This window comes from Mytilus edulis, chromosome 10 (genome assembly GCF_963676685.1).
Source record: "Mytilus edulis chromosome 10, xbMytEdul2.2, whole genome shotgun sequence".
NCBI lineage: Eukaryota > Metazoa > Mollusca > Bivalvia > Mytilida > Mytilidae > Mytilus > Mytilus edulis.
The window spans coordinates 31,173,676-31,199,942 of NC_092353.1; the positions used below are offsets into that span (position 1 = coordinate 31,173,676).

A 26,267-nucleotide genomic window follows, 5' to 3' on the forward strand; every position below is an offset into this window, starting at 1 on the left:
GGACAAAAATATAAGGAATAGAGAATAATGGACAAAGAGTATAGAGAATAGAGAATAATGGACAAAAATATAAGGAATAGAGAATAATGGACAAAAATATAAGGAATAGAGAATAATGGACAAAAAGTATAGAGAATAGGGAAAAATGGCCTAAAATCCAAAGAAACCAGAAACAAAGGACCATCCAATACAGACCTTCATTAATAAATAAAAGGGAACTTTACAATTGTTCAATATATTTACCCATTACATATATATACACTAGAACACACCCATGATATCGCGGGTCCATGACTGAATTAAAGTATCTAATTATGTGTAAGCCTTATTGTAAGTCTAGATTTTTTTGGTATTCGTATTGTCATTTTATAAAGCCATGCTGATTAAAATACTACAATAGGAAACAATGTGACATTGATGAATTTAGTAGCGTAAACCCCCGTGTATATAGCAAATACCAAATACACGTTTGGTGGTGGGCCTGACAGATGCGGAATGTACAGATAAGGTAATAGGTAACATATGACATAATTATAATGACATGACTAAAAGGAAATCGCATTGGAGAGTTGAAACTTATTAATTTGTCTAATTGCTTATTGTTTGAAAAAGTAATTGATGTAAAAGGGTAAAATTTTCAGTATACCCTATCAAGTATATATACCCTTATATAAATTTGACTTGTAGCTTTCTTTGGTTATATGTTTATTAGGTGAAAGAAAAAAGGTTTTAGATTTAGTAGTATAGATATATTTCATAATTTTCAAATATGCAGAAAACTGCATGATAATATATATGATCACGGTTTTGACTTCAGGTATCACATAACCTTAACATACCGATAATCAATGATCCATAAAAATGAGGTCAAGGTCAGATGAACCCTGTCGGCCATGCAGACAAACATACCTTACAATCATCCCAGGCACCATATATAGTTGCTTATTGTATCTGAGAAACAGACCTGACCTTGTTTGAATTAATATTGAAGAATTTTCAATGGTACTAAAGTTCCTTTTTTAAGAAAAGATTCGGTTCTGTTTTAGAGTTTTTGCAAAAAAGTCTATCAGTATCTAACAATTGTAAAATGGTGTTTGGAAAGATTAAAGAAATTATGTAATGGCACCAAATTGTTGAGAATTTTGACTGATTTGACCATAAGCATGAACTTGACTAAGACAAAGATAGCTATACAAAATAAGTTCTTATTACATGTACATACCATCTTTGAAATAGTTCTAACCTTTTCTTTTTGTTATAGAATTGCCTTAACTGGTTAGTCTGATCTATTTTTTTTTAAATAAAATATAAATTCATCTTTTCAGAATCTAATGAATTCTGGGTTTACCTTTTAACAAGCCTAAAACCAAAATATTTGATTTGCTTACAACATCCTAAACAATTGGGATTCAACCAATAACATAACATTATTTTCATTTAAGGCGCCAGAAAGTAAACATCAGTGCGTTGATGGTTTTCTGTAACAAAAGAAGAAGAATGGTTCAAGCATTGAAATTACCCACAATCCTTTTTATTTTAATTTTGAATGTAACAAGTCTTCTGATTGGCTGAATGTGTTTTGTCTATCAGCTCATAGACATAAGTTGTCATGTAACTGTGATGTCACTAAGTTTTTTTCAAAATTTACTCCATGCAAATAGATTTTATTATAAAATTATAAGGAATGATTGTAATATTTCTTCTGTCTATTCAAAATAACTTTTAAAATGTGTTGCACTTTTAAATAACTGGCTAAATAACTCTAAAACAGTGTGCACCACATTTTTTATTTTATTTCTTCATAGACACAAAAATATAACAGTCATTCCTTAAATATTTCTTAATGGTGAATTGTGGATAGAAATTGTTTTTCTTTCATAATTACCTGAATATTCTGGATGCCTGAATGGTAGTGACCTTGACCTGAAATAAATTAAACAAATAAGTACAAACTTTAAAATACTTTATATTTCAAATAAACAGATTTTGTGTGAACTTATGACCTCTAAAGTTCTGTATAATTCTTTTTATAGAATATAGTCTATACAGTTCATGTATATGTAGCTGAGGATTAAAACAATTTCATGGAAAAACATGATTTTCTATAAAATAAAATATATCACTGGTTTATATACATGTACCATTGCTTTTATAAAGAAAACAAAGTTTATTATACATATACTTTGTTGCTTATACAGTTTAAAACACATACAAATATCTCATAAAAAAATTCTATTTACATGTACATTATGTATGTAAAATGCAAATATTTAATATCTGATAAAAAGAATTCTTTCCACAGGTTTACTTTCTCTCAGGTACATTTTCATAATCCCTTTGTATATTTACATTATTACACACCAGTAAACTGTCCTTTATTTTACTTTTACTATCAGATATTATATTGATCAGTTGTCTAATATTTTTTTTTAAATTGTTAACAGGCTTTCATCTTCATTTTACTTGTTAGAAAAAACAAAAAATAAAGGCCATAAAGATTTTTTGTTTCAAGAATTTTTCAATGACAATGTAAATAGTTCTCCTATTAAGCTGATCAAGAAATCTTCTAGTTTTTATTTGTTTTGACAATGGTTCCTTTGATAATGGTAAACAAGATATTTCTTTGTAGTGCTATTTATTCATTTATATTCAAATACCTACAAATATATATATACCTGTATATACTAATAAAGGACACAAATATCATTTGTTCAAAAGTGATTTTTATCTAGTAGTTTGTAAAAATACAAATTGACTTGAAAATGTAATTTCATGTTCTAAATAGTTTTATAAATACTTTTCCTGTTACATTATGATCGGGTGACTAGAGAGCTACAAATTGTGAAAGAATAACAATGGTTTATACCCTTTTTATCATACATTTTGTTAAGTTTCCAGATTCAGTTTATAATGCATTCTTTTTATTTGTGATCTAATTGCATTTTGAGAAATAGACCTGAGCACCAACACAAAAACAAATTACATTTTTATGACTATTGATCTTTCTTTTCTATTCCATAAAAACCTAGATTAAAGACAGGATATACAGAGAAAAACATTAAAATAGTTTTATTTCAACAGGATGAAGTTCATTAAAATTGAGAATGGAAATGTGGAATGTGCCAAAGAGACAACAACCCGGCCATAGAAAATAACAACAGCAGAAGGTCACCAACAGGTCTTCAATGTAGCATTAACCTTTCCTGAAACTCAAATTAAAGAAGACATTGCAAGCCAGAGAGAATTAATATCTCCATTCTGTGTCAACTTTTCAACCAACATCATTCAGAATATTACAGATATCTGTAGTTCAACCAACATCAATTAAAATATTTAACAGATACCTGTAGTTCAACCAACAGCAATTAAAATATTCAACAGATACCTGTTTATACACAACACAATTTAAGATTTATGTTTATTAATAAAATATCAAAACATACTAAAACTACAACTAAATATTAAAATAAACTGTATCATAACAGTACATATCTTTCTACATTGTATGACAAACTATATAATACATTATTGGCTTTCTGGGGGCTACTCATTCACTTAAGAGAATTGAAATAAACATTTCAAACTATTCAAAATATGAGAAATAAATTCAAAACTTATCAAAATATGAGAAAAATAAAAATAAGCGATTAGTGAAAAATGTTCCTGTGGCGATCCCCAGGAATGAACCTATTTGTTCCTCGGCAGGAACGAACCTATTTCCTGGGGTGATCCCTAGGAATGACCTAGTTCCTGGGGCGATCCCCAGGAATGAACCTATTTTCCTCGACAGGAATGGACCTAATTCCTGAGGCGACCCCCAGGAATGAACCTAGTTCCTGGGGCGATCCCCAGGAATGAACCTATTTGTTCCTCGACAGGAATGAACCTAATTCCTGGGGCGATCCCCAGGAATGAACCTAATTGCTCCTGGGCGATCCCAGCGTAGTAAAAATACTACTTAAAATACAATTTGTTCCTCGACAGGAATTAACCTATCTGATGTATTATTGAATTGGGGGAGTATGATTCCCCTGGAATTAAAAGAAAAGGCACATATCATTTCCATAAGAGTAGCCCCTAAACAAGAGATGAACAAATATATATATATTTAAACTAACGAACAAGATATATAAAAGAAAATATAACATGTCATATAGCAATTTCAAATCACTCTTTCTATAACTTCAATTGTATAGATGATATATTTTAGACTTTGCAGGAATGCATTGCATGAAAACACTTTAGCTTGAATGAAAATATAACAAACTAAACAACTATATGAATATTCTAAACAGAAATAACAGATATACCAAGAACTTGCAGTCAGAATTACACAATATTGGTCTGACTGTAACTTAGAGTAACTCCTTTAAATTTTAACATATTTAATACATCCATATCATAACTATCACGTAGGCTAAATACCCAGTTAATGCACAGGTGTAGTTGGGGCTGGTGGGTGGGATAACTGATTGTAATTGCATCAAATACAACGATGCTTCCTCTCAATTCATCAACAATACTCTAACCCCCCTCTAGGGCACTATTCCTACTAAGCTAAAAATAGATGTTATGTAATTTCCTAAGAATAGACTAGATACCTGCCTGCTGAAATCATTGATGACAGATACATTGTATTGTGTATAAACTATAATTTAATAAATCAAATTTCCTTTTATACACAACACAATTTAAGATTTATGTTTATTAATAAAATATCAAAACATACTAAAACTACAACTAAATATTAAAATAAACTGTATCATAACAGTACATATCTTTCTACATTGTATGACAAACTATATAATACATTATTGGCTTTCTGGGGGCTACTCATTCACTTAAGAGAATTGAAATAAACATTTCAAACTATTCAAAATATGAGAAATAAATTCAAAACTTATCAAAATATGAGAAAAATAAAAATAAGCGATTAGTGAAAAATGTTCCTGTGGCGATCCCCAGGAATGAACCTATTTGTTCCTCGGCAGGAACGAACCTATTTCCTGGGGTGATCCCTAGGAATGACCTAGTTCCTGGGGCGATCCCCAGGAATGAACCTATTTTCCTCGACAGGAATGGACCTAATTCCTGAGGCGACCCCCAGGAATGAACCTAGTTCCTGGGGCGATCCCCAGGAATGAACCTATTTGTTCCTCGACAGGAATGAACCTAATTCCTGGGGCGATCCCCAGGAATGAACCTAATTGCTCCTGGGCGATCCCAGCGTAGTAAAAATACTACTTAAAATACAATTTGTTCCTCGACAGGAATTAACCTATCTGATGTATTATTGAATTGGGGGAGTATGATTCCCCTGGAATTAAAAGCCAAATGAAATGAGTTCATAAAATGAAAGAATGAAAGCCCCCAAGAAATAATAATGCTAGCAAATACAAATGTAAAAAAGAAAAAAAAAAAAATTACATTAACAATACAATAATTTCAAAAACAACACATTTCTGTAGTGCTTTAAAAAGAACACTCTACCAGTTCTGAAAGAGTGATAACAGTAATCACTTCTCTCTAACCCAGACGGATAAAATAACTCTGTCTTACATAGTTAAAATTCTTGCGTTTAATGCTTAAAGAAGTGTGACTGTAGTTCTGACACATTAACTATGAATGCATGAATCAAGGTATCGTCCTCCTTATATTTTCAGTTGCTATATAGTTCTGAAGTTTGCTTCAAGATATTGCTATCCTCATATTCCAGTGCTTAATAGTTCTGAATTCTGCATCCGAAAATGATAGGTAAAAATAAACAAAAGTTGAACTGTTGTCTAACACATTATACTATATATGAAGGCAGGCATCAGGGTATTGTTTTCTATATATAACGGTGCTATAAAGTTCTGAAGTCTTCATCCGATAAAACGAAGGTTTTGATATCTGTATCTGTATTTTCCTGTAAAATAAAAGAAAAGAAACAACCTGGGAAGTCTTAGTAATCCTTAAACAAGAGAGTCTAAGTGGAAATACTAGCTGAGTTAAATATAACACATTAATACATAATAAAAGATAATATGACCTGTGGCGATCCAGCAGGCATAGTACAATACACATAATTAAATTAACCTGTAGCGATCCAGCATGCGTAGTACAGTATACATTAAGATAATGAATGATCTGTGGCCATGCAGCAAGTACCATACGACCTGTGGCGATCCAGCAGGTGTAGTACAATATACATAAAAAGAATGAAAGACCTGTAGCGATCCAGCAGGTTCGACCTGAAATATAATATATATAACTGTACTGTATGAAATGTACACCTGGAGAGATCCCTGCATGTGTGGAGCAATCTAGACTAAAGATATAAACATGATAAATACTGTGTGCTACATGTACTATGTGCTGAAATATAATACATATAAAATAAACCTACATGTATGCATTACTATACTGAAATAATGAATGACCTGTGGCGATCCAGCAGGGGTAGTACGACCTGTGGCGATCCAGCAGGCGTAGTACAATACACATAAGTAAAATAACCTGTGGCGATCCAGCAGGCGTAGTACAATACACAAAAAATAAAATAACCTGTGGCGATCCAGCAGGCGTAGTACAATATACATAAATAAAATAACCTGTGGCGATCCAGCAGGCGTAGTACAATATACATAAATAAAAAAAAAACTGTTGCGATCAAGCAGGCGTAGTACAATGTACATAAATAAAATAACATGTGGCGATCCAGCATATGTTATACAATATACATAAATAAATTAACCTGTGACGATCCAGCAGGCGTAGTACAATACACATAAATAAAATAACCTGTGGCAATCCAGCAGGCGTAGTACAATACACATAAATAAAATAACCTGTGGCGATCCAGCAGGCGTAGTACAATACACATAAATAAAATAACCTGTGGCGATCCAGCAGATGTAGTACAATACATGTATACATAAATAAAATTTCCTGTGGCGATCCAGCAGGCGTAGTACAATATATATAAATAAAATAACCTGTGGCGATCCAGCAGGTGTAGTACAATACACATAAATAAAATAACCTGTGGCGATCCAGCAGGCGTAGTGCAATATACATAATAAGAAAATGACCTGTGGCGATCCAGCAGGCGTAGTACAATACACATAAATAGACAGAATGACCTGTGGCGATCCAGCAGGTGTAGTACAGTATACATAAATAGAATGACCTGTGGCGATCCAGCAGGTGTAGTACAGTATACATAAATAGAATGAATGACCTGTGGCGATCCAGCAGGGTGATACGACCTGTGGCGATCCAACAGGCGTAGTACAATACACATAAATAAAATTACCTGTGGCGATCCAGCAGGCGTAGTACAATATATATAAATAAAATAACCTGTGGCGATCCAGCAGGCGTAGTACAATACACATAAATAAAATAACCTGTGGCGATCCAGCAGGCGTAGTGCAATATACATAATAAGAAAATGACTGTCCAGCAGGTGTAGTACAGTATACATAAAGAGAATGAATGACCTGTGGCGATCCAGCAGGATGATACGACCTGTGGCGATCCAACAGGCGTAGTACAATACACATAAATAGACAGAATGACCTGTGGCGATCCAGCAGGTGTAGTACAGTATACATAAAGAGAATGAATGACCTGTGGCGATCCAGCAGGATGATATGACCTGTGGCGATCCAGCAGGATGATATGACCTGTGGCGATCCACAGGCGTAGTACAATACACATAAATAGACAGAATGACCTGTGGCGATCCAGCAGGTGTAGTACAGTATACATAAATAGAATGACCTGTGGCGATCCAGCAGGTGTAGTACAGTATACATAAAGAGAATGAATGACCTGTGGCGATCCAGCAGGATGATACGACCTGTGGCGATCCAACAGGCGTAGTACAATACACACAAATAGAATGACCTGTGGCGATCCAGCAGTTTTTTTTTTTTTTTTTTTTTTTTTTTTTACGACCTGAAATATAATATATGTAACTGTACTGTATGAAATGTACACCTGGGGAGATCCCTGCATGTGTGGAGCAATCTAGACTAAAGATATAAACACAATAAATAACTGTGTGCTACATGTACTATGCTATGTGCTGAAATATAATAGATATAAAATAAATATATACATGTATGCATACCAATACTGCGAAATGTCCATCTGGAAGATCCTGGAATGTGTAAAATAATCTAGTATAGAGATAGCAAATAGAATAGCGATATGAACATGATAAAAACTGTGTGCTTCATGTACTTTGTGCTAAAATATATATACATTTAAATTCATATAATTCTAATATACCGTACGAAATATACACCTGAAGAGATTTTGGACGGTTGTGGAACACTCATGAATAAATATAAATATGATAAAAACTGTGCTATGTGATGAAATATCATACATATAAAATAAATACATATGACTGAGAAATGTCCTGGAAGGTGTAGAATAATCTAGAATAGATATACATGTACATGTAGCAATCTATAATAGCAATATGAACATGATAAATACTGTTGCTTCTGTACTACATGTATGTGGAATATATACATGTACATAAAATATAAATTCATACTATATGTACGAAATGTTAACCTGAAGAGATCTCTGTCGGTGTGGAACAATCTAGAATAGAGATAAAGATACCGAGTGATACTATGTTCTAAAATATGAGACATTAATACATAGTATTACTTATTTAAATACATGTATGTGTCTGCTGTTATTACAGATGTATGTTGTGCTTATCAATAAAATAAAAATAAAAATATTACTAATATACTTAACAAAGGCAGAGTTTCCACCAATACAATACATTCAGTTGCATATCCTTAAGAAGTTCAGACATATATATGTGCTGAGTATACGTGTCTTCGAATCTCCGTGCTGCTCTTCACACCCTACTCTGCAGTAGTATAAGATAAACCTGTATACTAGCCTAGTATATGGTAAACCCGGTGTGTTCTGTATGATCTAAGCGTTCCCTCAGTGCCCTTGGACTAGTGTTGAAGAACTGCGGAAATAATACATGTAAGGACTAAACTGGAACTATATATCTACGTTGAAGCAAAGTGTCCACCAGACGCAGTGGTTCTGCATAAAACCATAACAAATTTGTATATATCTCATGTATCACGATCACTGACTTCCGAGCCTGGGCTGTAGAAACATGCTTATCGGCTGCTTATCAAAGAAATTAAGCATTAAATGCCGACGCAAATGGAATGTGTATGCATAGCTAGTGTGCTGATATAGCATGAGTTCAAACGTAGTGTTTATGGAATATTGAATGCCGTCGACATAGCGATAAAACTGGCGGGCATAATGTACGGAAACTGTAATGATACTGACATTGGAAAAACTGACCAACAGTTATTATTAATTCAAGCTGTGTAGTAAATATTAAACGAACGTTAACGTTTACACACTTAATCTACTCAATCGTGGTTCTATTCCAATATGTTATTGTTTACATATATGCGTTGCATTGTGGGATCGCGCACTTGTAAATGCTGTCATGGCCGAATGTCTCCATATCGAAATAAGGTCAATCAGTCATTCTCATAGCGTGAGCCGGACATCTATGTTCTTGTTCTCAACTCTACAAGAAGAGTTAATCCAGTTTCGAAATATTAAAGCTCATAATACGATATCTGTGTTTACCTGGGTGCGTACCCATAGCACGCACTTGGAAAGTGACAATGAAGTGATAATAATACTCAATCAAATGAACAATATTCAATCAATATTCCAAAGAAACGTATATCTATGTCAATATCCGTTAACATAAAAATATTTTTTCGAATATGGTTCGAAAACAGTAAATAATAACTGATTGTAATTGCATCAAATACAACGATGCTTCCTCTCAATTCATCAACAATACTCTAACCCCCCTCTAGGGCACTATTCCTACTAAGCTAAAAATAGATGTTATGTAATTTCCTAAGAATAGACTAGATACCTGCCTGCTGAAATCATTGATGACAGATACATTGTATTGTGTATAAACTATAATTTAATAAATCAAATTTCCTTAGTTCAACCAATATCAAATAAAATATTTAACAGATACCTGTAGTTCAGCCAACATCAATTAGAATACTAGTAATCTAACAGATACATGTACCAGTAGAACAACCAAAATCAATTAGAATAATCAAACAGATATCAGTAGTTCAACCAACATCAATTAGAATATTACATACATCAATAGTTGATAGAATTACTCAGCTGGAATGAATAAGGGGAAGTAAATTAAAAAAATGTTGTTTATCCCAATCTTTTTTTCATCAAATTACAAAATTGCAACAAAAACAGGAAACAAAACTCTTTAAAATCATGTATATACATGACCCATTCATGGAATTGATCACAGAGGGTTAAATAATTAAAGCTACTGTTTTTCTTATGGTAAGATACCAATAAAAGGGATGTGACAGCAATGCAAACAAAGAAAAACATAAAATATCTACTTGTCAACACCCAGTCTTTAACAAGACTTGTGTCTTCACGTGATAACATTAACTTAACATGTGGCCTTGGATTGCTGGTCTTTTATTTCATAGAAAATTCTGCTTAAACAGAAAACAGGAGAAAAGGAATACTGTGAATTCATTTTTATTCATTGGATACCATTATTTCCATGGGTTTCATGAGTACAGGTAAACCATGATTTCAAAAGTTCATTGAATTAAAAAAATTCTACAGTATTATGTACATACATACACACAAATATCCAGGAATATGCGGTACAAGTAAACTATGAAGTGCAAAGAACTATACATTTTCTATAGACTTGTATGCCATTTATTAGCAAAACCATGAAATAAAATATCCACAAATATGTAAGTTTTCCTCATTCCTTGAATATCAGTATACCATTATGTACATGAAAATAAATGAACCACAGCACTGTATCTTTACCATTCTCAAAGAAGTATGTATTTATCACCTACAATCATAACCATCTACAGTTATTTTCAAATATGATCTACCAGTCTCAGACTAAGAATCATGTTAGTATTAGTAGAAAAATACATGTATCAGATCACCACAAAATGATGTTGACGTTCACAACAAACATGTTAGTTCCTACCTAAAAATTTAGTTGGTTTGTGCTTTTCGTGTGTTAGCGGGTGAAAGACAATAAAGGGGAATTTACAATTGGTCTTTAGTATGTTAGCTTTACAGCTAACTTATATAGAAAGATGCCAGTCTGTTTTTAATATTTAGAATTGAGTTCTTCAACTTCAGACAAAATTTCAAGATTCTATCTTGAAACTGACAGTTTTGTGAGCACCCTTCTTTTCAGTTCAATCAGTGTCCTATTCAGTGAAATAATGAATTATAGAAAACAGTAGTGCTAAATATCTCATTCCCTATTGTGCTAAAACATGTCTTATTTCAATGTAAGCAGTGCACATTCATTGGATAGTACATGTATTCACATATATGTACGCCATTGCTTATATCCGGCATGATTCTTACCTTGACTTTTTACCCTTTTTACCATCATCTAATTTTCGACTTTTTGAAGACCTAAATTTATTTAAGATAAACAAATAAAATCTAAAAAAAATAATTGTTACTGTACGGCTTTCAAAATTTTATTTGAATCTTATATTGTACAACTTTTTGTTAATGTTTGTTTAAATTGAGTTACATGTTTCAGGTAATGTTTGTTAAAATTTTTCTTCTGTATACATTGTTCACACAAATGTACTTGATTTTCATGATTTTCTTTTTTTTTTTAATTTTCAACTTCATCTTCTAAATAAACATATAGCAAGTCAATTAATGAAAAACAAATATAACAAAAATGAACCAAAGAAAACTTCTAAATTCCAGGCTCCTGAATGTGAAAAGGTTAATAAATGTTTACGAGAAACAGTTGTGTTTAACTCCAGGGCCGTAACTACCTATGAGGCAGGAGAGGCAACTGCCTCCCCTGAATTTTCTACACCAAATTTTTTTTTAAGTAATAAAATAAAATATTGAAAATATGTACACGAAGAAATTGAATTTATATTATAAACAACACAATTAACCATTTCAGTTACTTTTTTTTTCGTGTGGCCGTCCGTCTGTTATTCAGTATTGAGGGGGTCAGTATTTGAGAACACATATGAAACTTTGCTTTCGATAATTTTGAATAAAAACTTAACTATTCACATTTCTTTGGGGCTTAATTAAGCAGAGGAAGTTCCTTTTGTATTGTAAGTCTTTTAAGATATCGGATATTCGTTACCGGCTGAATCAGCTGTTAGATCGTTTTTTTAAGTCTCCCGATCGAACGAGAACATACATGTAATTTATGGTCAATGTCTTAGTAGGTAAACACTCCCATTCGTTGTAGCAGGGACTTTCTATACTAAGTATATACTAGACTAGGATAGAAAGTCCCTGGTTGTAGTTATATACATGTCTATTCAGCTTTCAACAATATTGAAATTCAAGATCCTCGATAAAAAAAAAAATATCTTGCGTTCTATTATCTTGCTTTATATGTTTTTTTTTAACTTACCAGTTTCTTAAAAAAATATCTTTAAATACAGATAATAATTGTTTGCATGAAAATCCAGCAAAACTGATCTTTCTTAAAGTAGGGAAATCGAAGGAAATTTTTAGCCATATCATTTGAGAAAAAAAATCCGCGGTCATAATGTATTTAATGTTAACAATTATAGATCAAAGTACGGCCTTCACGACGGAGCCTTGGCTCACCCCGAATAGCAATCTTAGCTTGTTTTTGCATAAGTTTGAGTGCTTCCAGGTTCAAGCAATACTGATGTTTCTTAAAGTAAGGAAATCGAAGGGAAACGGGTCATTTTTAGCCAATGACTGAGGGAAAAAAATATTGGGGGCCTCAATCGGTGGTCCCCATACCCCTGCCTCCCCTGAAGTCGAACTCTAGTTACGGCCCTGAACTCAGTTGCAAATCAATAGATTGGTAAGAAACACAGTGAATATTAATAGACACATGTTTGTTTCATGAACAAATTCAATGAGCCTTAAACTATTTGTGGTGGCTAAAAGGATGTCAGATCAGGTGTCAGGTATGGTGTAAAGTAAAACTGCTTTATTAAAACCTTAAATTTAGCTATCTTGATATAAGCACCACGATATGAAGGTCACATTATAGCTTACACGCAGACTGAACTCAGTGATGATCACAGCAAAGAAGAGTGAGCATGGAGTAGATACATGTATAAGAAGATGTGGTATAAGTGCCAATGAGACAACTCTCTATCCAAGTCACAATTTGTAAAAGTAAACCCTTATTTGTAAGGCCTCCAACAAGGAGCCTTGGCTCACAATGAGCGATAAGCTATAAAGGGCCCCAAAATTGACATTGTCCTGGTCTAGGTAGGGTGACATGTTTCCTATAGACTTACTTTGTAAATCATCAGATTAAAAAATCTGTTTTGAACAAAGCAGTGTATGTTCATCTCACAATAGTTTGATTTTGTCCATAATATGCTGCTTTTGTGTGTAATTTTTGTCAATTAACATGAATATAATAATCTAAAACTTAACTTCACAGTGACCTAGAGCTCACACTAATGAAAATGCACAGTAACAGTCAAATATGTGTTCAGAAAGTGACCTACATGTATAACTAGGTTCATATAATAAATTCCCAAATGTGTACATAATTCAATCTTTAAAAAGTTTACTGTACATGGAGGAAGTTCAATTGGTAACCATGTGTTCATTACATATGCATATACTAAAATAGATGTGTATTTTTCATGCAGGGATAAAGGACAGACACTTATATGTTACTGGGATACATGCAAATGTACATGTAAAAATGGTATGTGTCAAGTCATTTAGGATAGACAGCACATTAAACATGAAAACAAATAACAGTACAATGTGGGACACAGACCACTACATGTGAAACATTGTTTCTCCCACCTCAAACACTCTTACCTATCTGTAAGGCTGTGTTCCATTTGGTCCAATCTCCTATAAATAGCCACAGACTTAAACAATTGGTAATAAGTGATAAGTTTTACAAAACATGAATAGTAAACTAGTCTAGAAAAAAATGCAGTTGTACTTCATTCAGGTTGCAAATAAGAAATATAGTACTTAAAGGTTAATAACATTTAATAAAAGAAATGAGTTCCAATGTCCAATGCGTTGCACATATTTTAATAAAAAAAAAAAAAAAATCAAAAGTGTTCAATTTTTTTTTTGTCGCGTTTTTGAATTTCTGGATCGACGCAGAAATCTACTTCCGTTTCCGGTCTTGTTTACATGAGACTTTAAATAAAATGTATATTCATTAGTCTAAGAAAGGAACTTATACTAATTCATTTAAAAAAAAAATGTTTGTTATTAAAAAAACGTTACCTGATGACAGCGTTTCTTTGTTTACATTAAATATGACGTCATAACTTAAATAATGTCATAACTTAAATAACGTCACAACTAAAATCCCTAACAACAGAACCAAAATCGGAAACGTTACGGTATTTCTGTTTCTCTTTTTAACATTGTTGATCACTGTTGATTAAACAAAAAATCATAGACTTCGTCCCCATTCACAGGTAATGCCTGCCTCATATTATATCTAAGGTACAGAGTCAATAACTAGAAAGCTCTTTTGGGGGGATTCTTTGTTATACACTACTGTATAATTTATAAAATTTGGTAAGAATTGTTCCATAAATTTATAATTTTTCCAAGGGGAATAACTCTTTCAAAAATGATGTTATCATACATGTACATGTACATGTACATGTACATAATCATACCCGTAGCCAGGGGGGTTCAGACTAACACCCCTTGTCTGAACCCCCCTTGAAATCAAATAAGCACTGTTAAAGTCAACGTTTTGTTCAAATTGTGACTGTCAAAGTCAGGTTCATGAGTCCAACGAAACCCCCCATGGAAATTCCTGGCTACAGGCCTGATAATTACATTGTAACCTTGGTCTAATTTTTAATATACATGTATTAAACTGTATAGTGTAAGTTACATGTATATCAAAAACCAGACAAGAATTTACCCTGAGAGCGCCAAATAGGCCATTTTCCTTAAATCTAATATTTCCAAGGGGCATAACTCTTTTAAAAAAATAGCACATATACAATGTACATATTAACACACAAAAAATGCATTATAGTTAGCTGCAACTTCTGTTTACATACAATCTGAGACTACTATAACACATAGTAGTCTCAGATACAATGTGTATATATATATACACATCATTCGTCACATGTATATAAAATGCTGTGCCTGTTCTGAGATTATGGGCGTGGGTGAACAGGCTGAAATGAAAATATTGAGAATGACTTTAACTCACCCTGGCAGTAAAGACTGTTTGTGTGATTTCTTCAAACTTGATAGTGGTGAACTCATTCTGATGATAAAAAGTTATTTCACTTCCATAGGCTTATGCACAGATCATATGCTTTTGTTATTATTTTCCTGTGTAAATATTTTGTGCGTTAACGTGGTTCAGTTGTCGAAGAAGACCTCAGCTTATTGTAATATAAGAAGATCTTCAAATGTGTTGAATAGTTGTCGAAGTAACACGACTAGGTTTTAACATCTTCGTGAAATAAAACATATATAAAATACTCAGAAATCAATACACCACATTTTGTTTGTTTACTTGCCACCGGAAATATAATGAAATACAAGTATATCCGGAACAGTATCGGAATAATAATTCCGTAATCATAGTAAACTGGAACCCTGCTGTTGTTTCAATATTATCTACACAAAAGTGTCGAAGTATCAATCAGCGGGTGGCCAGTAAATATTCACATAGTAGGCGCAATCAGATTTTTCTATTATTTTATTAATAGCCAAATCCAGATATATATATATATATACACATGTTTCTGCCAAATCATAGTACGGGTTAAAAGGGCACTATAGCTACGAGATATGAAAAACATAAAATATGATTTCGTTTGGTACAATGATTGATAAAAGTGAAATAATGAAACAATAATTCGTTTTAAGCAAGCAATTTGGTACAATTTTGTCTATTATAAGCAAAGAAATATCGCTGATGAATTATTCACTTGCAATTGAATAATTCGACCTCGATAAATCCGTGTCATGTGACCTTCAATTTATCACCGAATCACATAGCGATTGGTTACGCATGCATAAGTTGTCCCCTAAGTTGTGTCCAGCCATTAAAAGGAAAATAAAGTCAACAATGAAAATGAAACAAGGGTGACCATTTCTTTGACTGATATTCGATCCACAAAAAAACCCTATTCTTATAAAGGAAAAAGTCACTTGATTAACTATTTTTTTAACCTATAACATGAAATCCAGCAGATATATAAAGAATCCAAATACACGAGGTAGTCATCTATTTATATCATGTTTATGTTTATATCGGGTTATGTGACTATCGGCAGTATTCGGAGGTAATATCGATAGTTAGCTTGAGACGGCGTCTAGACTACAGTACTATCTGTGACATTATCTTACTAATGGTGGCCATAAAAGCTATGTTCACCATGCATTGTAGCCCTATATGTCCAACATTAGACCTCCTGTTGATTAGCAACGGTTAATACACAACTGAGGTATTAATAAAAAAAAAACTGTTGTAACATACATACGAAATTCTGAGATATATTATCAAGAACATGCCTTTAACTGTTATTTCAGACTTATTGTAATTTGGATATACGATTTAGAATACATGTAATACATCAAACATTAGAATTATGTAAAATCGGTGAATATGATGACTTTGACAGCTAGTGCCTCTTTAAATATATTTAATCTAGCTTCGGATTGAACATTTTCAATGAATTTAAGTATAGTATACAAATACATATAAAATTAGTTTATTCGTAAAGGAAATGATAAACATCATAGAATAGAAGCCGGACAAACCCGACGATTCCCTGACGCCCTCAATTGGACGCGCTTAAACTTATACCAAGCACCCATGAGCATATAGCCTCGAAAAAGTTTTTAGACTTTAAATTTACGTAGACTGAAATTCCGGTGTGCTTATATTTGTATTTCAATTTGAGCGTAAATGTATTGATCAACTGAACTGACCATATTGTATGAGTTTCATAACTAAAATTTGCGCACGTTTAACGCTTTTCCTACCTTTATAAACAATATAAAAAGACCCATTTTACCAACATGATTATGCTACAACAATGAAATAAGGATTAAGCCTCTCATGTGTTTTCCTATGCATTCAGGCCTCAACCCCTCATGTGCTGTCAATAAATAGTAAAACCAGTATCTTATAATGGATGTATTTGCTTTGGTTAAAGTAGCAGTACACAGAAGATATGCTGAAGAGTAATGTAATCATCATGTGAACTATTTATTTGAGTCATTCTACACTTGGTAAACCTTTTATTCCTTTTTTTTCAGAAAACAGAGGACTTTGACCCAAATCCTGTTCAAATTATATTGAGAATGGAAATGAGGAATATGTCAAAGAAACAACAACCCGACCATTCGATCGCCGAAGGCCACCTACGTTTACTGTGACCAAGTTTTTGATTGAAAACTCTGAAAGTGATAACAGAACTTCGACATAGTAATGAAATATTGACCCATACGAGCTCTTAATTAACTTGATGAACTATAACGCAACAGAATACTACATAAAGAGGATACAAATAAAAGCATTGGATAGTAAACAACAGATCATACCGAAAAACAACTCATGACTTCTCCGAAAAACACATTCAAACAAAGACAAACCACGTGAAGAAAAATAAAAATTATTAATAGATAATCTGATTAATTATATGATATATCATATTTAGATATTTCATACAAAAACTATTTTAAATAGTAAATAGAGATGTTCTGAAAGTCATATAACAAAACAGATAAAAAAAATCTGATATGCGTAAAACGTCTACAGATTCAGCTTCCGTAATTCAATCATCCAGGCACGTATCTGTGTAGCATTCTTTCAGTTGTGTCAGCTGATATGGTTTCCAGCTCAATGCAGTTTGGATGAAGCGAAGACCGATACAAGTATTTATTATTTTACTTTTTAGGATGCTTAAGTAGTTTATTTTAGACAAGAATCGAGCAGTGATCTGAGGACATTCAGATAAGAATAGATTGATGAACTCTTGAGTACAATTTCCAGAAATACATTAGATATCCTTCGAACGCGTGTAATGTGCAGTTCTCAGAAATGCACTTGAAAATTAATTGGTATCGCATGTATTTTGACTAATATACTTTTCAAGACATTTTAATCCCAGTCTAAATAATTTAATTGTTAGTGTGTAAAAACAGCAACATTAATCAATACCTTGGTGTTTCGAGATAGTTCTGAACTAATTTCAAAATTATTGATACAGCGGACGAAGAACAAACACATTATTCCATTTAAATATGAGGAACAGATAAACTTTTGCAATGATCATTGACTATGAGAGGTGTCTCCATCATGTTGATACTTCTGATATGCGCAGGGTATAATAATGGAGAAGAAGACACCAAAACACATCATGATAGAGCACTGATACCTGGTCACAGTTGTGATCTCAGTAGGCAAGAAATTTATGGTTGAATATGACTGATATATTCGTATATGTTGGGATAAACTAGATTCAAAGGCAATTCAGATCTAACAAAAAGACAACAATCTAAACATTAAGCTTATCGTGGAGTTCTTCATTCTAACAATGAAACTATTCATAGTCTTGTCATGTCTGAAAATATATAAGGTCAGTATGCAGTTGAATAAATTAAAAAAAATATATCTCTTGCTCGAGATTTAAATGTTGATAGTTCAAAGTATTTTGAAAAATGTATTTATCAAGAGTTAAAATAGTTTTGTGTTTGCTCTTAAGCAGAGTCAGAAAAACCATTTTAATATCTATTTGAGTTAGTTCTAGACATGACTGAATGATAGAATGTCTTCTCAAAATAATTTTAAATCGACAATGATGTTATGCCTGGCTATAAGTGTGAATCGAGAAACTGCCAATAAGTTTTCCCTGATATCATTGGAGTTTAAACGGTTTGGTTTTGCTGCATTTCGTTAAACTTAACGGTCGTTCAAACTGAAGGCTTTTATGTTCTTTTTAGTCATAAAGTTCTTCTAACTATTTCGGTTCTTTTACAATCTTGACCTTCATCATTCGGTTTTGACCATTTTTGGGGAAGACAATTCTAGACTCTTAGAAGAAGGATTCGGACACATGCCATTAATAAAGTGTTCGTTGTTTTCCTATTTTACAGCACTGGATTGATACCGCTCCTCGTGGACTATTAGTGCCCAAGGATAGGTAGCCAGTATGTCGGCACTGACATAATTTATTACAGACATGAACACATATAAATTGTATACGTCAATTTTCTATTTTTGAATTAAGAACTTATAATGTAACTAAGTTTTCAACTCCATCAGGCAAAGTTGTTCTAAGATGGAGTTGGCTATAATTTTTAAATTATAAGAAATAAATAAAATTTTGTTTTAATTTTTGTCAGAATTGTAATAAATCATTTATTGTGTTTGTCCTGTTTCTTCTTTATTACCGTGTGTTTTTTTTTTTATAGAATAATGACGAACTTATCTTACAGATTCTTTGACGCACTCAGAAACTGAAAACTCGATTTTTGTGCATTAAACTAGTAGGTATGCATTTACTTGGTTTATTTATTTATTTGAAATGAGAGGCCAACTTCCCATACATATAAATAATATTTATGTTTTGTATGGAACAAGATTCCCATGCCAAATATTGTAGATGCAACCTTTTTTTTTATTCTAACGGAGGCCCGTTCATACCCGTATAGAAAGACACATTAGATAGAATTAAAAATTTTGCGCAATATTTTTAAATCTTTAAGAGATATTAACGAATTGTTTAAAGAATTATAGGACATGCTTGTTGCATGTCTTAGTTGTGCCAAAAGATTAACATTTGGAAATAGGGGAGGGTTGATATGGTATATTTTGTAAATCAAAACAGGGACTTGGGTTTACTTTGAAAAAATACTATAACAACTAATGCTTTGCTTCAGCTTGATACACTATTTTACACGATATTGTTTTTAGCACGGCAGACTGACTCATGCAATTGTTTCTCCGGTTCTTATCATGGGGATGTACCTGAAGAAATATAAAGGAATATTAGGCCGCTTGTTCTCCCAATTTGATTATTTCTTATTTTTCATGTTGGTGCATTTTATTGCTGACTACATAGACTCGTCAATCATACTATGTTGTGTATTTGAAATTTTACAAACATGATTACTCCATTATATTTTGTTTTTCAATACTCTGTGGTCTGTCAATTCTGGACATCTCCTTCTGACATTTAATAACTATTGTCCATCTCCATATAAAACATGTATGTATACCACCCGACATAACCCTACAATAACATCCCAAATAAATTATGCAAATCCACTGAATTAACAATTTATTGTTTATTATTTGTTTATGTTATGAGTGTGCTTTGGGTTGATGTTTTATATTTGAACATTCACATGTGCGTATATATGGAGTTTATAGATATAAAAAGATGTGGTATGAGAGCCAAGGTGTGGGTGATATACACACATATCTATGCACGTTCAAATACATTTTTTTCATTTTTTTTCATTAACATTTGTCTTAGATATTGTCGGTAAAGCTAGTAATATAGTCTTTGTGGGCACATTCAATGGAAATAAACACTTCTTTATCTTTTTCTTCATATTATAATATTTTACATCTACGTCATAAATTATTTTTTAGATTAAAAAGAAATTTCTTTCGCTGTCCATAATTTTGCATTGCAGATATCATATATTTATGATTCATAATTAAAGATATTCTGAAAAAAACACACAACAATACAGGAAAAGCAATGTGATATGCGTATACATTATTTGGGCGGATTGGGCCTATACAGATTCTTCCGTAATTTAATCAGTTTTTAGACTGTTTAGCATTGTTAATAATTTGTGAGAGATAAATTGATGTCCAGAGTTTTAAAATAAAGTTTGGACGAAGCAAAGATCGATAAAAGTATTTGTCTTTTACTTTTTATGATGCATTAAATAGATTAGTTAATAAGTGACATTTTGAAGAGATTCAGCTAAAAATAGATTAATATACATGCACCAGTATGATTTCCAGAAATACATTCGATATCGACTGAATCCTACGAATCTTAGAAACTATTGTCATGCGCATGCAAATTCGAATCATATGTATACTCGCTAATTTACTTTCCAAGTCATTTCAATTATATTTTAAAGAAGTTAATCATTTTTTTAGAAAATAGAACACAATGAAAACTTGGTTGTTTGCCGATAATTACAAAGGAATAAGATTTTCTAATAACAGAACGATACAGATAGAGGAAATGGAAGAACAAAAATCCAAGCTTACGAGGAAACTTAAAATCTTTTTGAAAAAAGATTTATATGTATATGTAGACATTACTAATCTATCATTGGTACTGATATACTTTTTAATGTTCAATGACACCAGTATTTATCATAAACTAGACTGTTGTGACGAACAATTGTATATCTGATCATCCTAATAGTCAATAACCTAAATAATTTAGTTAATGCATGGTGTCATTCTTGTCATCTTTTGAATACATTATCACAAATTGCAGCGAGAACTTGAAGAAATAGAAATAGAAATCAGAATTTGAATGTTGATTGTTCAAAGATTCGTGTGTTTGCTTTTAAACAGTCAGACCAACAATTTTATCAAGTTTAAGTTAGTTTAGTAAGACGGGGGAAAAATAAAATCACAAAAGTACCTAGCTCTGAGAAAATTCATATAAGAAAGTTCCTGATTAATTTTATCAAAAAAAGGCAACAGTAGTATACCGCTGTCCGAAAGTCATAAATGGATTGAGATAAAACAAATCCGAGTTACAAACTCAAACAGTGGGAAACATCAACTATAAGTAAGATAACAACTGCCAATATCCTAACTTGGTACAGATTTTTAAGAAAACATGGTGGGATGAACCTGGTTTTGTGGCGAACAAATGTTTTTAATGTTATGCCTGGCCTAGTGGCATCTCAGAAACTAGTGAATAGTTTTCTATAACTTATAAGACCATGAAATACTGGTTTGCATCTTTTTTGGTTCTGTACGTTTCAATAAGTTTTGAAATTAAAAAGAAATTAGTTTTCAACTCCCTGAAGCAAAGTTGACCTTAGATGAATTTGGCGAATCTTTGGTTATATAGCTCTTCAACTGTTCGGTTCTAGCACATCCTCGGCTTTCATATATCCGGCATTCCTGATGACATTTTTTTGAAAAGGGTACCTAGCATTCATATAATTTTGGAATGACTAAAATTTGAATATAGAACATAAAGGCAGCAGTAGTATACCGCTGTTCAAAACTCGTAATTCTATGGACAAAAAACAAAATCGGGTTAAGAAACTAAAACTGAGGGACACACATTAAATATAAGAGGAGAACAATTGGGTTGCAATAGAAGCTTCTCAACAGATGGTGCAATTTGTTATATTAAAAAGATAACAATTGGTGAAAGCAGCAAGCAACCGTTTATTTTGGAAAAAGTTCAACCCCAACTTTAAACAAACCGTAAATTCGAATATATTGCGCGCATTTATTATTGCAATTTTGTCATTTTAGACTAAATAGTTACCAAAGGTACCAGGCTGATTATTATTTAATACGCCAGACGCGCGTTTCGTCTACATAAGACTCATCTAAACACCATAAGACTAAAAATGCGTTACTGAGAGAAATTATGTTTAATTCATATAAAAAATTTCAAAATGCGAGTTTGAATTATTGCGATTATAAATAACCCTGTCGCATTTTTCACAATCATAAAAACAAATCCCAATAAGTTCTGAACAGCTTTAGAACTTGACAGTGTGGTCGCGATCGTCGACGACATACTGGTTTACGGATCAATCCGGGAAGAATATGATTCAAACCTGCGGCGAGTATTACAGATCTCTCGCGAAAAAGACATGAAACTTAACGATGATAAATTAGAGGTTGGGGTCACTGAGGTTACTTATTTTGGTCATGTTATAACCTCATCTGGTCTGAGGGCAGATCCTCACAAGGTCCAGGCTATCTCGGATATGCCACCCCCTTCTAACAAAGCTGAAGTGCAGACTATATTGGGTATGGTCAATTATCTTTCAAAATTTGCGCCCAACTTAGCGGAAATCACTAGCCCAATGCGAGCCATATTGAATAAAGATGTTGAATTTGCATGGGACAAACATCGAATCGCGGCATTTCAAAAGGTCAAGGAGATTTTGACGAGGTCACCCGGTCCGATTCTTTCTTAGTATGACCCAACCAAAATCTTAACTTTACAAGTTGACGCATCCACATACGGTCTAGGCGCAGTTTTACTGCAAGACGACAAACCGGTAGCTTACGCTTCAAAATCCTTAACAACATCAGAAATAAATTACGCACAGATAGAAAAAGAAATGTACGCAATTGTTTTTGGGTGTACCAGATTTCACCAATACATTTAAGGCCGTAGTATCAGGGTTGAAACGGATCATAAACCGCTAGTTTCAATTATGAAGAAATCATTATTAGACGCCCCCGCAAGATTGTTACGCATGATTTTACGGTTACAGCGTTATGAACTCGATGTTGTACATTTGCCCGGAAAATGTATCCCCGTGGCTGATACCCTGTCGCGCAAATTTCTATCGGACACTTACCCTGGTCTTTCTGATAGTTCTGAGGCACAAGTTCACATGATTTTTTCTAGTCTACCGATTAGTGATAGAAAGACAGAGAAAATCGAAAAGGTCACTTTGTCAGACCCCCAGTTTGATATTTTAAAATCTGTAATTCTTGAAGGTTGGACAGAATCTCGTAGTGAAGGCCCAGCACAAATTTTAGAATTTTGGAACCATAGAGATGAACTTTCTGTGAATAGTGGTATTATTTTTAAGGGACACAAAATTGTTATCCCAACTAGTTTGAGGGACATCATGTTAGACAAAATTCATACTGGGCACATGGGAGTAGAGAAATGTATTTGCAGAGCTCGTGATGTTCTCTTTTGGCCTAAAATGTCATTGGATATTTCGGACATGGTGTTAAAGTGTTCAGTTTTTTTTGGAACGTAGAAATTCTAATGCTAAAGAACCATTAGAACCGCAGAAAATTCCTCAATATTCTTGGCAAGTTGTAGCAACTGATCTTTTTTATTGGAATAATGCCGATTACATTGTAATAGTTGATTATTATAGTCTCTATTTAGAAGTCCATAAACTACATGGTACTACAAGTACAACTGTTATTAATAAGTTGAAGGATACATTTTCTAGACTTGGTATCTCTGAGACAGTTGTTTCTGACAATGGTCATCAGTATTCGTCCCAAGAGTTTAGTGAGTTTGCGAAAAAATGGGATTTTAAACATGTTACATCCAGTCCCCATTACCCTCAATCTAATGGGTTGGCAGAGAAAACGGTACAAACTGTAAAAAATATGTTTAATAAATGTAAAAAGGATGGTAAAGACCCATATGTAGCTCTCTTGGAGTATCGCACAACTCCTTTGGATATCGGATATACCCCTTCACAGTTACTGATGTGCAGAAAACTCAGATCAGTTCTACCTACCACTCTAGAGGGACTTATACCAAAAACACCTATTTATAACGAAGTTCAGAATAAAATTGATTGTTAAAAGTCTTATAAAAAAAATACTATGACAAGGGCTCAAAACCATTAAAATCTTTCAATTCCGGAGATTCTGTCAGAATTAAGGGAAGAAATGGACTCTGGAAACCTGCTATTATCTCTAGTCAACACCCTGCTAGTAGGTCTTACATTGTAGAAAGTCAAGATGGTGGTATTTATAGACGCAATAGACGTCATATAAGAGGATGTACCCCTTACTACTATGAAAATAACACAATTGTACCCCCTGTTCGTTACGAACTGCAGTGCAACCTAACTCCCCCTAAATTAGCTGAACCTACTTCGAACATAAATAACTCGCCCCAAATTACGAGCGATACAGAAACTACAGAAACCCAACAAATTCCTTCTGATGGTTTATACATTACAAGATTTGAACGTATCGTAAAGCATAAAATCATTGAATCAATGTAACTTCCTGTATATGCTTATATTTTTTTCTAATTCATATATGGTATATACATGCATTTTGAGTCTTTTTATGCTTGTGTAATGAACTTTATTATGCAAGGACAATTATTGAACACTGACTTTATATTGGAACATTAATTGAATTTGTCTATTGTATTTGTATAGCTTGTGCATTTTATTTTATTTTTATTTGTGTTGAGAAGGGAGATGTAACATTATTCTTATATAGTACTTTACGTACTTTGATTTACGTTCGTTGAGTTACTTCCCTTTGGTATCAGTCTGACATGATTTATGTAAACCATATATTGTTTGTATTATTATTCGTGTGGAATACAAATGAACATGCTGCTTTTTTGTCATTCTTATTATCGCCATATACGGCCTCAGAGAATATTACAATTTCCATTCTCAATTTCAAATCAACCAATCAACAATACAAGATAACAAAACAATTCAACATTACTTAAACCATTTACCGTTCCTCATTGGAGAAATAATAAAAAAAAATTCAATTTTGACCAATAAAGCATGCATGTTATTCATATCATATCAAACAACATTGTAATTAGATTGAAAGTCAATAAAAACAGTAAACTGCTAAAATGGGCAATATTTATACTCGCCTCTACTTATTCTTACATGGAAGGATAGTGTTGGGCTCTCTGTACATTAAGAACTCTTCAACGGTTATGTTGATGACCTTTTGAATGGCAACATGTAAATCAATTACGTTTTATACCCTCGTGTTCAGCGGCAGAAATGTCTGCCCTTCATTCTGGTCAGTCCACTTTATTCCTAATTTGTTGTCGTCCTTAATATTAGTGAAACATTTGCATCTGTATATAAAAAACAACAAAATCTTTTTTTCCTGCTTTGTATTACACAGTTACTGTTCTGTTTTGATATTCTATTTCTGAAAATTAGATTGTAAGTTTTAAGGATTTTCTTACCCCAGGCATAGATTACCTTAGCCGTATTTGACACAACTTTTTGGAATTTTGGATCCTCATTGCTCTTCAACTTTGTACTTGTTTGGCTTTATGAATATTTTGATATGAGCGTCATTGATGAGTCTTATGTAGACGAAACGCGCGTCTGGCGTACTAAATTATAATCCTGGTACCTTTGATAACTAATTATTCTATTGTAACAACTTTTTTTTTGTCCTTCTGTCATCAAGTAAATTCTCTGAAAATTCAGGTATT

General features: G+C 32.8%; 2 protein-coding genes and 1 long non-coding RNA gene across 8 annotated transcripts in view; 1 reads left to right on the forward strand and 2 right to left on the reverse strand.

Annotated features, from left to right (window-relative positions):
- Positions 1 to 15,779, reverse strand: part of LOC139490889 (UBX domain-containing protein 11-like) — a 38,419-nt gene extending 22,640 nt beyond the window's left edge. For 2 of the 6 annotated variants that reach the window (XM_071278019.1, XM_071278016.1), the window contains exons 1-3: positions 15,302 to 15,629; positions 13,918 to 13,953; positions 1,886 to 1,923 (exon numbers count right to left, since the gene is read on the reverse strand). In XM_071278019.1, coding sequence (XP_071134120.1) covers positions 1,886 to 1,923; positions 13,918 to 13,953; positions 15,302 to 15,357 — 130 coding nt within the window. In that variant the 5' untranslated portion in view covers positions 15,358 to 15,629. Of the gene's footprint in view, positions 1 to 1,885; positions 1,924 to 11,469; positions 11,521 to 13,917; positions 13,954 to 15,301 lie in introns of all 6 variants that reach the window. The other 4 variants (XM_071278018.1, XM_071278015.1, XM_071278017.1 and 1 more) reach the window with 4 other exon arrangements.
- LOC139490887 (uncharacterized) lies at positions 3,405 to 10,010 on the reverse strand. Its single transcript, XR_011656431.1, has 2 exons — positions 7,768 to 10,010; positions 3,405 to 7,720 (listed from the first exon to the last, which is right to left on the reverse strand). It is a non-coding gene; the product is annotated as an uncharacterized lncRNA (long non-coding RNA).
- A 7,156-nt stretch (positions 15,780 to 22,935) lies between the features above and the next one.
- On the forward strand, positions 22,936 to 23,265 carry LOC139492702 (uncharacterized). Its single transcript, XM_071280854.1, has one exon. It carries the CDS (start codon positions 22,936 to 22,938, stop codon positions 23,263 to 23,265), a length of 330 nt encoding a protein of 109 aa, XP_071136955.1.
- The last annotated feature ends 3,002 nt before the right edge of the window (positions 23,266 to 26,267 follow it).